This window comes from Poecilia reticulata, linkage group LG5 (assembly GCF_000633615.1).
Source record: "Poecilia reticulata strain Guanapo linkage group LG5, Guppy_female_1.0+MT, whole genome shotgun sequence".
NCBI classification, from domain to species: Eukaryota; Metazoa; Chordata; class Actinopteri; order Cyprinodontiformes; family Poeciliidae; genus Poecilia; species Poecilia reticulata.
In genome coordinates, this window is record NC_024335.1 from 10,019,947 (window position 1) to 10,031,678 (window position 11,732).

At 40.1% G+C, this 11,732-nt stretch overlaps 1 protein-coding gene across 2 annotated transcripts in view; it reads left to right on the forward strand.

Annotated features, from left to right (window-relative positions):
- pmepa1 (prostate transmembrane protein, androgen induced 1) overlaps positions 1-10,053 on the forward strand; it is a 38,796-nt gene extending 28,743 nt beyond the window's left edge. For both annotated transcript variants that reach the window (XM_008408892.2, XM_008408893.2), the window contains exons 2-5: positions 431-585; positions 2,923-2,976; positions 3,053-3,408; positions 4,435-10,053. In XM_008408892.2, coding sequence (XP_008407114.1) covers positions 431-585; positions 2,923-2,976; positions 3,053-3,408; positions 4,435-4,747 — 878 coding nt within the window. In that variant the 3' untranslated portion in view covers positions 4,748-10,053. The remainder of the gene's footprint in view (positions 1-430; positions 586-2,922; positions 2,977-3,052; positions 3,409-4,434) is intronic.
- Positions 10,054-11,732: the final 1,679 nt, after the last annotated feature.

Sequence of the window (11,732 nt, forward strand, 5' to 3'; positions counted from 1 at the left end):
ATCCCTGATCTTTCTGCTATTAGTTTACTAAAATATATTTACCTGCTTTTCTGAAGTTTAATAAAACTTCTTGGGCTAAAATGCTGCTTGTTTCCAACATCATAGGTTATAAAACTAATTTTCAACTTTCATTCAGGGATATTTTTATGCATCTATAAAGACTGTTTCATTTGAAAAGAATCCAATGGAGGAAAATAATGTGAAACTGGTTTATTCCCACAAAGCAACTGGGTGGAGTTTGACTCTCAGCCTGAGTTTTGCAGCTCCTTGTTAATAATCAGCAGCTTTCAAGGTGACTAAGTCCTGATGACATAACTGGACTCGCTTGTGGCATTTTCTATGCATGTAGAAAAAGTTTTAATCTGTTTTTAATACTTTACTGCTTGTTAGTTCAGATCGCATGCTGACCTTGGTGTTTGTGCCGTTGCAGCCCAGCTGGAGTTCGTCCAGATCTTGGTGATCGTGGTGTTCATGATGGTCATGGTGGTGGTCATCACCTGTCTGCTCAACCACTACCGGCTGTCTGCGCGCTCCCTGCTCTCCAGGCACTCGCCCGCCCGCAGGAGGCATCTGCCGCTGGCCAACGTAAGAAGTTCCTCCTGCAGTCTGGCTGGACAAAGACGAGGATAAATGCTTTTATTTTAAACAGAGAAGCAGCTGTTATGAACTGTTGAGTAGTAAAACAAGCTGACATATTTAAGACTTCAAGCGATTTGTTTACTGTTATTTTTGTTTTGATGCACAAACGTAAGCAAAAAGTTTGAATATTTTCTTGTTCAAAGATTGCTAAATGTAGTTTTAGAGCATCCATCCGTCTACTTTTTGATAGCAGCCTTCCTTTTTTTAGCTGTGTTCAGCAACAGGTTGGGGAGGGAATGACAATATTAATTAATCTCAAGATAAATTAAAATGAGCTCAATAATTTCCATTCGCATGATTTATCGTTTTTCTAAGTCTTCAGTCTGGTGCTTTGGTCTCAACAGGCCCTTTTTTCTTGAGAGACTTCATAATACATTTTTTTGTTGTTTTGGATATTTAAATTTTCTTCCGGTTCCAGTGTTAAATGTTCATTAGGATTTAAGGTTTATTGATACTTGAGAATGTGTTCTTGCATTATTATGCCATGCTTGAAAATCATCTCAAAACAACAATATTATCGCTTATCGGAATAACTCCTGGGAAAATTTGTTATTGTGACGAAGGATGGGAAGTGCTCCACTTCTTTCTACTCCGTACTATCAGAGTAAACTCTGGGTTTTCTGACACCGTCAGGATTTCAATGAAGAACTTTTGATCTGGTCTGAAATTCCAGCATTTTTGAAACTTTTAAAACCTCCATTTACATCGACACCAAACTACATTTCACTCTAAGTTATATAACCATGGATCAGCTAAGCAGACATAAATTTTCCACTCTGCTTTCTAACCTGTGGATCACATATTCAGATATTTCCGTAAGTATTTTTGGACATTTCTGAAAAGATTCTGGAAAGACAGTCAAGCTTCACTTGCGTTGTAATTTCTGAGACATTGCCATAACTTCCTGAGAATATAAGTGGTTGTTAGAGGGGATTAGGCAATGAGACGACAGTCGTATTGAAAGACAGAATAAGAAGGAAGTCAGAGTTTCAGGCATGCTGACAGACAGCTTGCAATTCCAGTGATTAAGTGCTGCTGCAGGCTAATGCTAGCACACTGACTCATTTTTTTCGTTAAGGGAACTGGCGTCTATTCTGAGGAACACATCCACTGAGATACACCTGAGGCTTCCTCAAACATATGACTTCACTCGTGCTTCCTGAGTCACTGTGTGTGTTTGTGGCTCCAGTCGGGAAGTAAGATATGATTAAGGGATGAAGGATAAACGTCACACATAGAGGCTTTGTGAAGAGCTCAGGGGAGTGACAGTGTCCTAGTTAGTTTGGATTAGCATTCAGACACACTGACACACATCCAAGCAGATTGAAATTCTCTGAAAGGAAGGAAATTAAAACGGACAGGGAATGTCGGGCAGATGTGCTGATTTTCCTAAAAACTGCTAAAATGTCTGTTTTAGTGGGCTAATTTCCTCTCAGCACGAAGCTGTAGAAGTTAATCAACCGCAGAGGTCAAGGTGAGATTCTGAGGAAAAAGGAAAAATGATGATGCATAAAAAAGATTTTACAAAGGGAAGAATGTTAAAAGCATCATGGAGAGGAGTTCAGTTTACATGCCAGCAGAGCCCTCTAGTGGAGAAACACTTAATCAGATGCAGCATGCAGAAAAAAAAAGGAAATGTCAATAACAATGACATATAAAAGAATCTTGAATAAGTTGGTGTAATTGGGTCAGTTTCACGTTACTCTTGTTACTCATTATGCTTTAGATTCTCACGATTTTTTAATTGTTGAAATCAGTTTTGCTATAAAACAAAAACAGATGGACAGTAAAGTTCTCTATAATTATCTCGTTTTAGGCATAAACATAAACACAAACATATACAGTTTAGATTTTAACTGGTCGTTTGTGAATTTTATCCTCAATAGTTTTTCTCTGATGCACATTGATCTTTTAGAAATATTATTATTTAAATCATAAAGTATTAAATGTATACAAGTTCTAAGTGACTCAGTTTTATTTTCATTTGTTTAATTTGAGGCTTTTTAAGTTTTTATTGCTCTTTTACATTTTAACTCACTTATTTATTTTTTATTTTCCTTTTATAGTTTTCTGTTGTACATTTGTATTTAATTGAATCCATGAGCTTAAAAATAGCTTTTATTTTTCATTTTATCTTTTAAGTATTAATCTTCATTATGGATGTTTAATTTTTAGCTTTTTGACAACATTTAAAATCTCTTATTAAGTTAGTCCTCTACTAGTTTGTGCTGCATTCAGTTTGCCGGTGAATCTGACTGAAGTTTGATGGTTTTCCTGTTGCAGGAGGGAAGCCTGTGGTCGTCTGACAGCACTGGGACCAGCAGTGGCCTGAACGAGGTAACTTCTGTTTGGAATAAGCTCCTTGTTCTCCAGCTTAAGGCATCTAAACATCTTGACGTCTCTCGTCGCGCAGCACCAGGTGTACAACCCGCGGCCCCCGGACAGAGGAGTCATGTCGTACCTGCAGCGCGACCCGCAGCCCAGCCAGCCGCAGCCTCTGCTTCAATCACAGCGCTTCCAGCAGGCGTACGGCCCGAGACGCTTCCAGCCGACGTACCCCTACCTGCCCCAGAGCCTCATCGACCTCCCGCCCACCATCTCCCTCTCAGACGGCGAGGAGCCGCCTCCCTACCAGGGGCCCTGCACTCTGCAGCTGAGGGACCCCGAACAGCAGATGGAGCTGAACCGCGAGTCGGTTCGCCCTCCGCCCAACCGAACAGTGTTTGACTCCCACGCCCTGGACCCCTCTCACTCCTGCCTGCAGGCCAGGTAACACAGCACAGCGGCTGTCCTTCTCTAGCTTGGAAAACTCGCGTGTGATCAAAGTCATTTCAGATTTATTGTCAGGTAAATTGCTTTTAAAATGTTGACGGGAAAGGAAACTTTTTATTTGTTCTCTTTCCCAGAAGTTCAACTATTCAGTATTTATTTATTTTTCGGTCATTTTTAACTTTTTTATGCATAAATCAAAAAAGAAAAAGCACACGCAGTGCTGAAAATAAGACAGAACAAGTAGAGATTTATTTTCAGGTAAATTGATTTTTAAATGTTGGCAGGAAAGGAAACTTTGTATTTGTTCTCTCTCCCAGACATTCAACTATCCAAGAGTTATTTTTCAGTCACTGTTAACTTTTCCAAACATAAGTCAAAAAACACCCAATGTTGAAAAAGTAACACAAAGCAAGTACAGATTTATTATCAAGTGAATTGCTTTTAAAATGTTGCCAAGAAAGGAAACATTTTATTTGTTCTCTCTCACAGAAGTGCAGCTATTAATTCAACAAGAAGACGAAAAAACTCTGGGCTTTAGTTCTGGGCTCTCGCTGCACTTGGTGTCTGGACATTGTAAATAAAGGCCACTAAAATTAGTCCTAAACAAAATATCAACACAAAAACTGATTCTGAGACGTTTCCAACACAGTGACAAAATAATATGACTGATTCTTCTAGAGTCATTCTTTTATGAATATGTAATACAATTATTCCATCAAAAACGTTCTATAGCAACTCCTGATTCAAAGGAACGTCCAGATACGTCGGCTGGACGTTTCCGGACGTTTGTTCCAGATTTTACATCACCTTTCATTATATCTAAGTTTTAAAACATTAGTTGGTCCTTTATGACTTCTTGCCCTTAAAAATATTGATTTCAAAAACAGCTTATGACATAAACTTTGACCAAGAGTTTTTCTTATTCCAATCTTCCAGTTATTTTTCTGTCTGCTGTATTTGTTGCGTGTTTTTTGCGTTTGTTTCTCCCATCATTCTCATTCCTCCTCCATCTTCTGTCCCCAGGCTGCAGGCTCCGCCCCCCAGCGTCCATTCAGGTATTAGTGTGCTGGAGGCCCAAGAGGCTCTGTCCCGGCAGCAGAAACAGAACTCTCAAGTCGAGGGAACTCCCCCGACTTACAGCGAAGCCATCGGGCACTTTTACCACCCAGCAACACTCGCCTCCACCCAGAGCCATCGGACTGTATCGTCCCTGCAGGGGGCGCCGTCCTCGCTCATACACGGCCTGCTCAGACCTCTGCCCAAGCAGCAAGGAAGTGTGGAAAACAGGAACACAAGGAACACAAAGGAGAAATCCCAGAAGCCGGAACAGGTGTGACTGGACTGCTTTCTCTTCATTCCAGCTTAAAAAAGAAAAACACCCCAAATTCCATCAGCTCACCATTTGGGAAATCATCCGCGGACAAATGAGGAACGATGACATGAACGTTAACATCCGGTGTGAATGTCTTACACGGCGGATGTGTGGTCGGACTCGGCCTGAGTGAGAACATCTGCATCACCTCTGCAGAGCACAGCTCCAGGAGAACATCCGGTTCTCCTGGTTTTCCACTTCGCTTCAGAGGAACGCTGAATGGCGGAGAAGAAGGACGTAAAGTGGAAAAGATGAAGGTGGATAGAAGCCTCCGTAAATTCCTCGTCTCTCCTGTATCCGATGGATCTTTGTTATAAATATTTACTTGTTCTGTTTGCCTCTATAGGACGTATCATTTCCAAGCCTGCAGAACACTTCAATCGTCTCGGTTCTTGCAGGATTTGTTTCGTTTTCTTGTGATAATCCTCCGTTGCTGCTTCGAGTCCTTAAATGTTCGCTTCTTCTTTTTTATTGTTTCCCAACTTCAAAGTTTGCAGCAGCTCCTGCACCGAGCTTTGGCTTTACCAGTGGGGCATGATAGCACATCCGACTATATTTCAGTTTAGATTTAGTTAGCGTAATCGTAAAACTAGCTCAGCAGGTGTAGCAACAGTGCTAAACGTCCTAAAGCTAGAAGCTCTGCCTTATTACGACCAACTCCTGCAGGAGATCCTTGATTCAATTTGATGTCTTCTGAAGAGGGTTTGCACAAAGTCCGACTGTTCGCCGCAGAAGGAGAATCTGCAGTGATTATTGCTAAGAGAGAACGTCGAGAAAGTAGGGGTATCTTTTAAAAACTTGATGCATTCTTTGTTTTTTTTGTTGTCTAGTTTTAGAAAAAGAGACGTGAGAAACACGTGAGGGTGCCAACATTCACCTTGAGCATTTTGAAACGTACATGTTGACTTGTATATTCGTTACATATGGAGTATATATACACACGCATGTATGAACGAGAATGGAAAAGCACGAATTTAGAGTTATTTATATAATTGCTGAAAAGCATTGCACTATTTTTTTAGTATGCGCAGATGGAACATTTGAGAGGGACTTTTATTGTGAAGGAGCTCTGTGTTTTGTGGTTTGAAAAGAGATTGGAAATGATTTGCCAGAGTGTGTGAGCAGCACGGTGCACAGCAGCAACTATCAGTTGATGGGAAGATTCTGACTTTGGTCCAAAGGACTCAGACAGTCCAATTTCTGTACCATAGATGAAAGAAAAAAAATCTCCAGTTTATGCAAATGTCTGAGTCCAGCGAACCAACCAAATGTCAGCAGCCCACCTGTGGGTCCAATCAAAAACCCCGAAACTTTCCCGTCTCTCTCTCTCTCTCTCATCCCTGTCGGCCGAATCATTAGCAATCCCAAAGCTGGCTGCTACTACCTCGACCAAACAAGTGAAGCACATACGTTTCCTCAACTTAATCAGACTGTACCATTTAACAAGCGTCTGAGCTAATCAAGACGGTGTGTAACAGCAGAAAGGAGTAAAGTAGAATGTTGTAGAGTTAGTTTTTTGTTTTTTAATCCTGCTTGGGTGTTTTATTTGAATGTCAGAGTTTTATGCTCATTAGGTGAGAAGAGAGAGACGCCTAATGTCCTCATTGTGGAGCATTACTCAGGAAGAAAGCCTGTTGCCCAACAGGTCCCTAAATATCTGATATGCTGACTGTGCACAGTGGCGGCTTCTTATGCACGATCCATAACACCAACATTTCTCTGAACCTCCTGTTAACATTCACTCTGTTCACTCTGGTAAGCTTCTCGTTTTTGCGGGCATCTCTGAGCACTTTATTGCAGCAGGAAAGAGACAACAATCCTCGATTAAAGGTTTCACAATATGAACCTTTACCTCTGTTGATGAGAGTCTTCAAAGTTTACACTTGATAAACATGTATAAATCAGTCCAGCATCAGATCTGCTGAGTTTCACTGAACAAAGCTCTTCTAAACTTAATCAGAATGGACCATAAATGTGGCCCAACAGTTCTTGGATAATGTTGGCAGTAATATTTTGGTATGTTTATTTTGTTGAAGTTCTTAAGCAAAATCATTGATTTATTTATTTTTTTTTTACACAAGATGGGTTGTTGAAACTAGACACACTGAAGTGTTGACAAGTGACACGAGTGTTAATAGCAACTCATCCTGTGTCAGCTCTTTACAAGTGTAGAAATAGAAACCCATTATGAGTCTAAACGTAAAGACGACCAGCTGAGCTTTGTGTCGTCCAGTTTTTATGCAATTATTGAACCAAATTGATACTGAAGCTGATTTAAATGGATGATTCAGATTATTTAAAAGATTATGAGCAAATAACAGTTTAAGAACAGTAGAAAACTAGCTTGCCGATTAGCATACCGCATGCTACTTTGGTCAAGAGCGTAAAATCCAACAAAACACAACTTTAGTAAGAGTGAACCACTGAAATATTTTTAAAGATGGAGGAAGAGTCATGAACTGCTCAACATCTGAACCATCCATGTAAGTCTGCTATGTGAGAAAAGAGAACAGATAAACTTTAACAAGCCTGTTCTCAACAAAAACGTTGAGACTTTCTAAATATATAGACTCTTCTAGCAGTTTTAGCATTATTAAGTCGGTAGGTCAGTAACTGACTTCCAGGTGCTTTTTTAATCTCAGCAAAGTGTTTAGAAACAGCACACCCTGATCAGAAACCAATTTGTGTTGAATAATGGAAGAAATCCCAAATCTCCACCTTAGTTGATCTATGCTGACAAAATTACTTCAACTATAACCAACCAGAGTGAGTTTTTAGAGTACAAACCAAAGTAAAACATTTTTAGATATTTCTAATCAATGGCGTATGTTAAAGTTAAGCACTTAAAGATGAAAAAATCATGACACCGAAATCTACCGAAGGATGATATTAGATCATGAATCATTCTTGACTATTAAACCAGAGATAAGAAGGTTTGTAACGAGTGAATAAAGATTTGAAAAAGGCTCTGATCTGGATGATTGGGAAAAAGGATACAACTACTAACAATATAAATAATAATAATAATAATAATGAATATGCGCATCCCAACACATGAAAAGCCTGCACTGGCTGACAAAACCCAGAGAGACAAGTGGAGGAAGAAGGAAAGTCACACATATCAAACATTTATATGCAGGCAAAAATCATTTCACATGCACTGCAAACTCTCTATACAATCTTCTTTTTTTAATGCTTTATGCCAATTTGATGGCTCTTAAGTGAGTTAGTGTGTATCAGCGCATGTGAGAGGAGCGTGGGTGTGTATTCCTGTGCAGTAAATGTGCAGCGACGTGGCCTGGGAAAGACCTCCAGCTGTCTAGACAAAAACCAAACACACACAACCGCACACACACACACACAGCAGTCTAAATAAACTACTTAAAGAGCCAGACACACTTTCATTCATCTAGTGCTTCCCCCTCCCCCACCACCATTCTCACTGTGGACCACACAAGGTACAGCAAAAACATTTATCTCACACACACCTGGTCTTCCTCCAGAGCGCCTCCCTCCTCCTCCTGTCTCTGAGCTCTTCCTGTTCCCAAGAGATGCCCGCTGTCCAATCACAGAGCTCCTTTCCAACAAGGGCCCCCCTCTGCCATTGGCCGACCGAGTTTGGGTCTCCGTGGAAATGTTCGTCGTTTGTTGTTGTTGCTATGTCGTACGTAAGTGTGCCTGCCTGTGCTGAGACGGGCTAAATGTGAGCGGCCTGTGTGGGCTGTCAATCATCCCCGGCCGCGCTGTCTCAGACTACGATGATGATGATGTTTGGATGGTGGTGATGAGTCTGATGAAGATTGATGGTTTCGATAGTGATGCCTCAGAAGATTGTTGCAATACAACTACTTTTTGCCTTTTTGATATTAGTGATATTTTAACGTAGTGTGTTAAATGTAAGATCTTGTTTTGAATTATTGTTATTATTGTTGTTTATCACTTTAGAAAGAGAGAAAAAAGGATTTCACTTTATTTCACTGTTCACACAGAAAACTGTTTGCATTTGTAAAATTTGAGAGTGTGAAACTACCTAAACACACAAAAGCTGCAGATCAGCAAGGCAGAAGAGGAAATCCGTGGCATGTGCTTCTGTGTTTAAGTGCCCTGTTCAGTTGAAGGTGTTGTTGTTAGTTTGCAAATTTGTGCTTTTATATGTTCATTTTTGGCACAGAGTTTCAGTCATTCCCTTTATTCTTATTTTCTTATGCAGTATAAAGTCTGTTTTTCTTTTTCTTATCGTCTCCAAACTCTACATGTGTGCCTTCTGGTGTCCAGTGTTACGTTACTGTTGCCTTTTGACATTTAACCGAACACAACCTGGAACATTGAATAAGCCTGGCTGTGCGATGTAAGGAAGTCCTGCAGGAAAAGGGAGGAAACATGCCCAAATCTATTAAGAAAACACCATTTTCATAACAGAGCAGCAAAATCAGGAGCTGTGTTCTGAATTATTGAAACTCCATTTTTCTTCACCTGATAATTTAAGACATTAGTCCAGAAACAAGTGGTTCTGGAAGCACTTATGTGTCATTAGCACAAGGCGACTGGAGAGAATTAAGGTTTTACCCCCTTTTTGTGTGTTTCCTCTCATGCTGCAGTGTTGTGTGCTTCTCCGGTCTTTGAATCAGCGCTGCACTGGCGCCTCTTCCTCTGACAATGTTGTAGAAAACAAAACGTGTGATAACACTCTCTTTTTGTTGCAGTATGTGATGTGTTCATATTTAAATAAAACCTCTGTATTACGACTGCGCCGCAACGCTTGCGACTGTTGTAAAAAGTCTTCCAGCTGTTGTGGAGTTTAATCCTGAGGGCACATTAATGGTGGGAGTTGTACAGTGTGGTGAGTTTGTTCTGCTCCGGATTCCCGCCTTTGAGAAAAGTAAAATTAAATATAAAAACATGAATTACGGTCAGCTTTTCAGCAATGAGCAGAATCTTACAAACCCATCCAGGACAGAACAAGTTGCAACGATCCAGTGATCTGTCATTGCAGAAAAGTTTTGGGGGTTAAACTCCAGACAGTTTTCTCTCACAGCATGGGTAACACACTTATATAGAGATCTATTTTATTCTCAATAATACCTGCTTATTTGTGTATTAAGACAGTTCCTTTTAACTTATGTTCACATTGACGGGTTTATGTTATATTCCTTGCAAAAAGAACTCAACAATGCTTCATTGTTGGTGATACAGAACTTGGTAAGAATCGGACACATTTCAGTTAGCCTTTGAATTAACAACAGTACAAATAAAAAAGTTTTATAAATACACCTGACCTGTCTTTTTTATTTCTTCATGGGGCTCAAAAAGTGATAAGTTTTTAATTACACAAATCAGAGCAGTAAATCTTAAAGGTACATTGTTTCTAAAAAGTTACTCGAGTAAATGTAATTTTGGGTGGTAAAGTCAGAGTACCTGGAGAAAACCAGAGAACCCACAGGGAGAACATAAAACCCATCCACTATAGAAATAAACTGTCTTTGAGTTTAAGAAATGAACTTTTTTACTGTGATAACAGTTTTGATGTTATTTGAACATTAACACACATACAGCCATGTCACATATCTTCAATTTGGATTTGCAAAGCTTAATGCCCAAATGATTTACAAAAAATGACAGATTGATTTTCTCAGTGTCCACCAGATGGTGCAATTCAATTAGTTATACAGAAAATTCATGTTATAGGATGAAACGGCAGTAAAACCACCCAAAAACTAAAAAAGAAAACAGAAAGAAAGAAAGAAAAATGAACAATAGACAAATTAAAGTGTAAAACTCTTCATATTTCTCCCATCATTCTGGTGTTTGTTTTGACCAGGGGTGAAAGTAGTTGTACATTCTTGTGGGTACTATGACTAAAGTAAAACTGCTTCTTTGAGTGGTTTGGAGTTTCTGTGCTGATTCATTTTTTTGCGAAGCAATAAAAGCTGGGTAGCTCTTGCATTGTTACAAAATAAAGCTGTATTTCCCTCAGCCCCACTGGCTGCAATGTTGACACCTTGAGATGCTGAGACCTAAATTCTGAACATCATGGCATGGAGAGCATCCCAATTTTCCATGTCTGGCATATAACCATTCATTTTAGCTTTTAAACTGGTTCTATTGATCCTGTGTCCAGACAGAGGGATAATCAGTAGCCCAGCATCATGACCTGTTTATTCTGAAGATCCTGCAGCTTCCACTTCTCTTCCTAACATGGCGCCTCCTCACCCTGACTCTCATACTGATAAGAGGAACCACAGAGCTCTGTTAGGTTAAAGTTCATCTTCTGAAGTTGGGATATTTTTCCTTCAACAGGACAAGGGTGTAAGAATATGGATGGATGGATGGATGGATGGATGGATGGATGTTCCAGAGGAATCACCTCACACCAGATGTTGGACTGGATTTAATTTCACTGTCATTTGTGAATGTTAGCTTCTCATTTTCAACAGTGGTGCAATAAAGGTTGAAAAAGGTTATTATCCATCCATCCATTTTCTTACACCCTTGTCCCTCAGTGGGGTCGGGAGGGTTGCTGGTGCCCATCTCCAGCTAACGTTTCGGACGAGAGGCAGGGTCACCCTGGACAGGTCGCCAGTCTGTCGCAGGGCAACACAGAGACACACAGGACACACAACCATGCACACACACACTCACACGTAGGGGCAATTTGGAAAGGCCAATTAACTTAGCAGTCATGTTTATGGACTGTGGGAGGAAACCGGAGTACCCGGAGAAAACCCACCATGCACAGGGAGAACATGCAAACTCCATGCAGAAAGACCGGGGCCGGGAAAGGTTATTATTTTGGAGAAAATTTCATCAACATCAATATTTCCACTAAATAAGAAGCAAAAAAAAAATTGATAGAGGAAAAGCCTCTCAGAGTCTGAGCTCAAAGCGAGATGCCAGAGAGCAATAAAACTATTATTTTCGAATTAGACAATTTAATTTCACATAATTATCA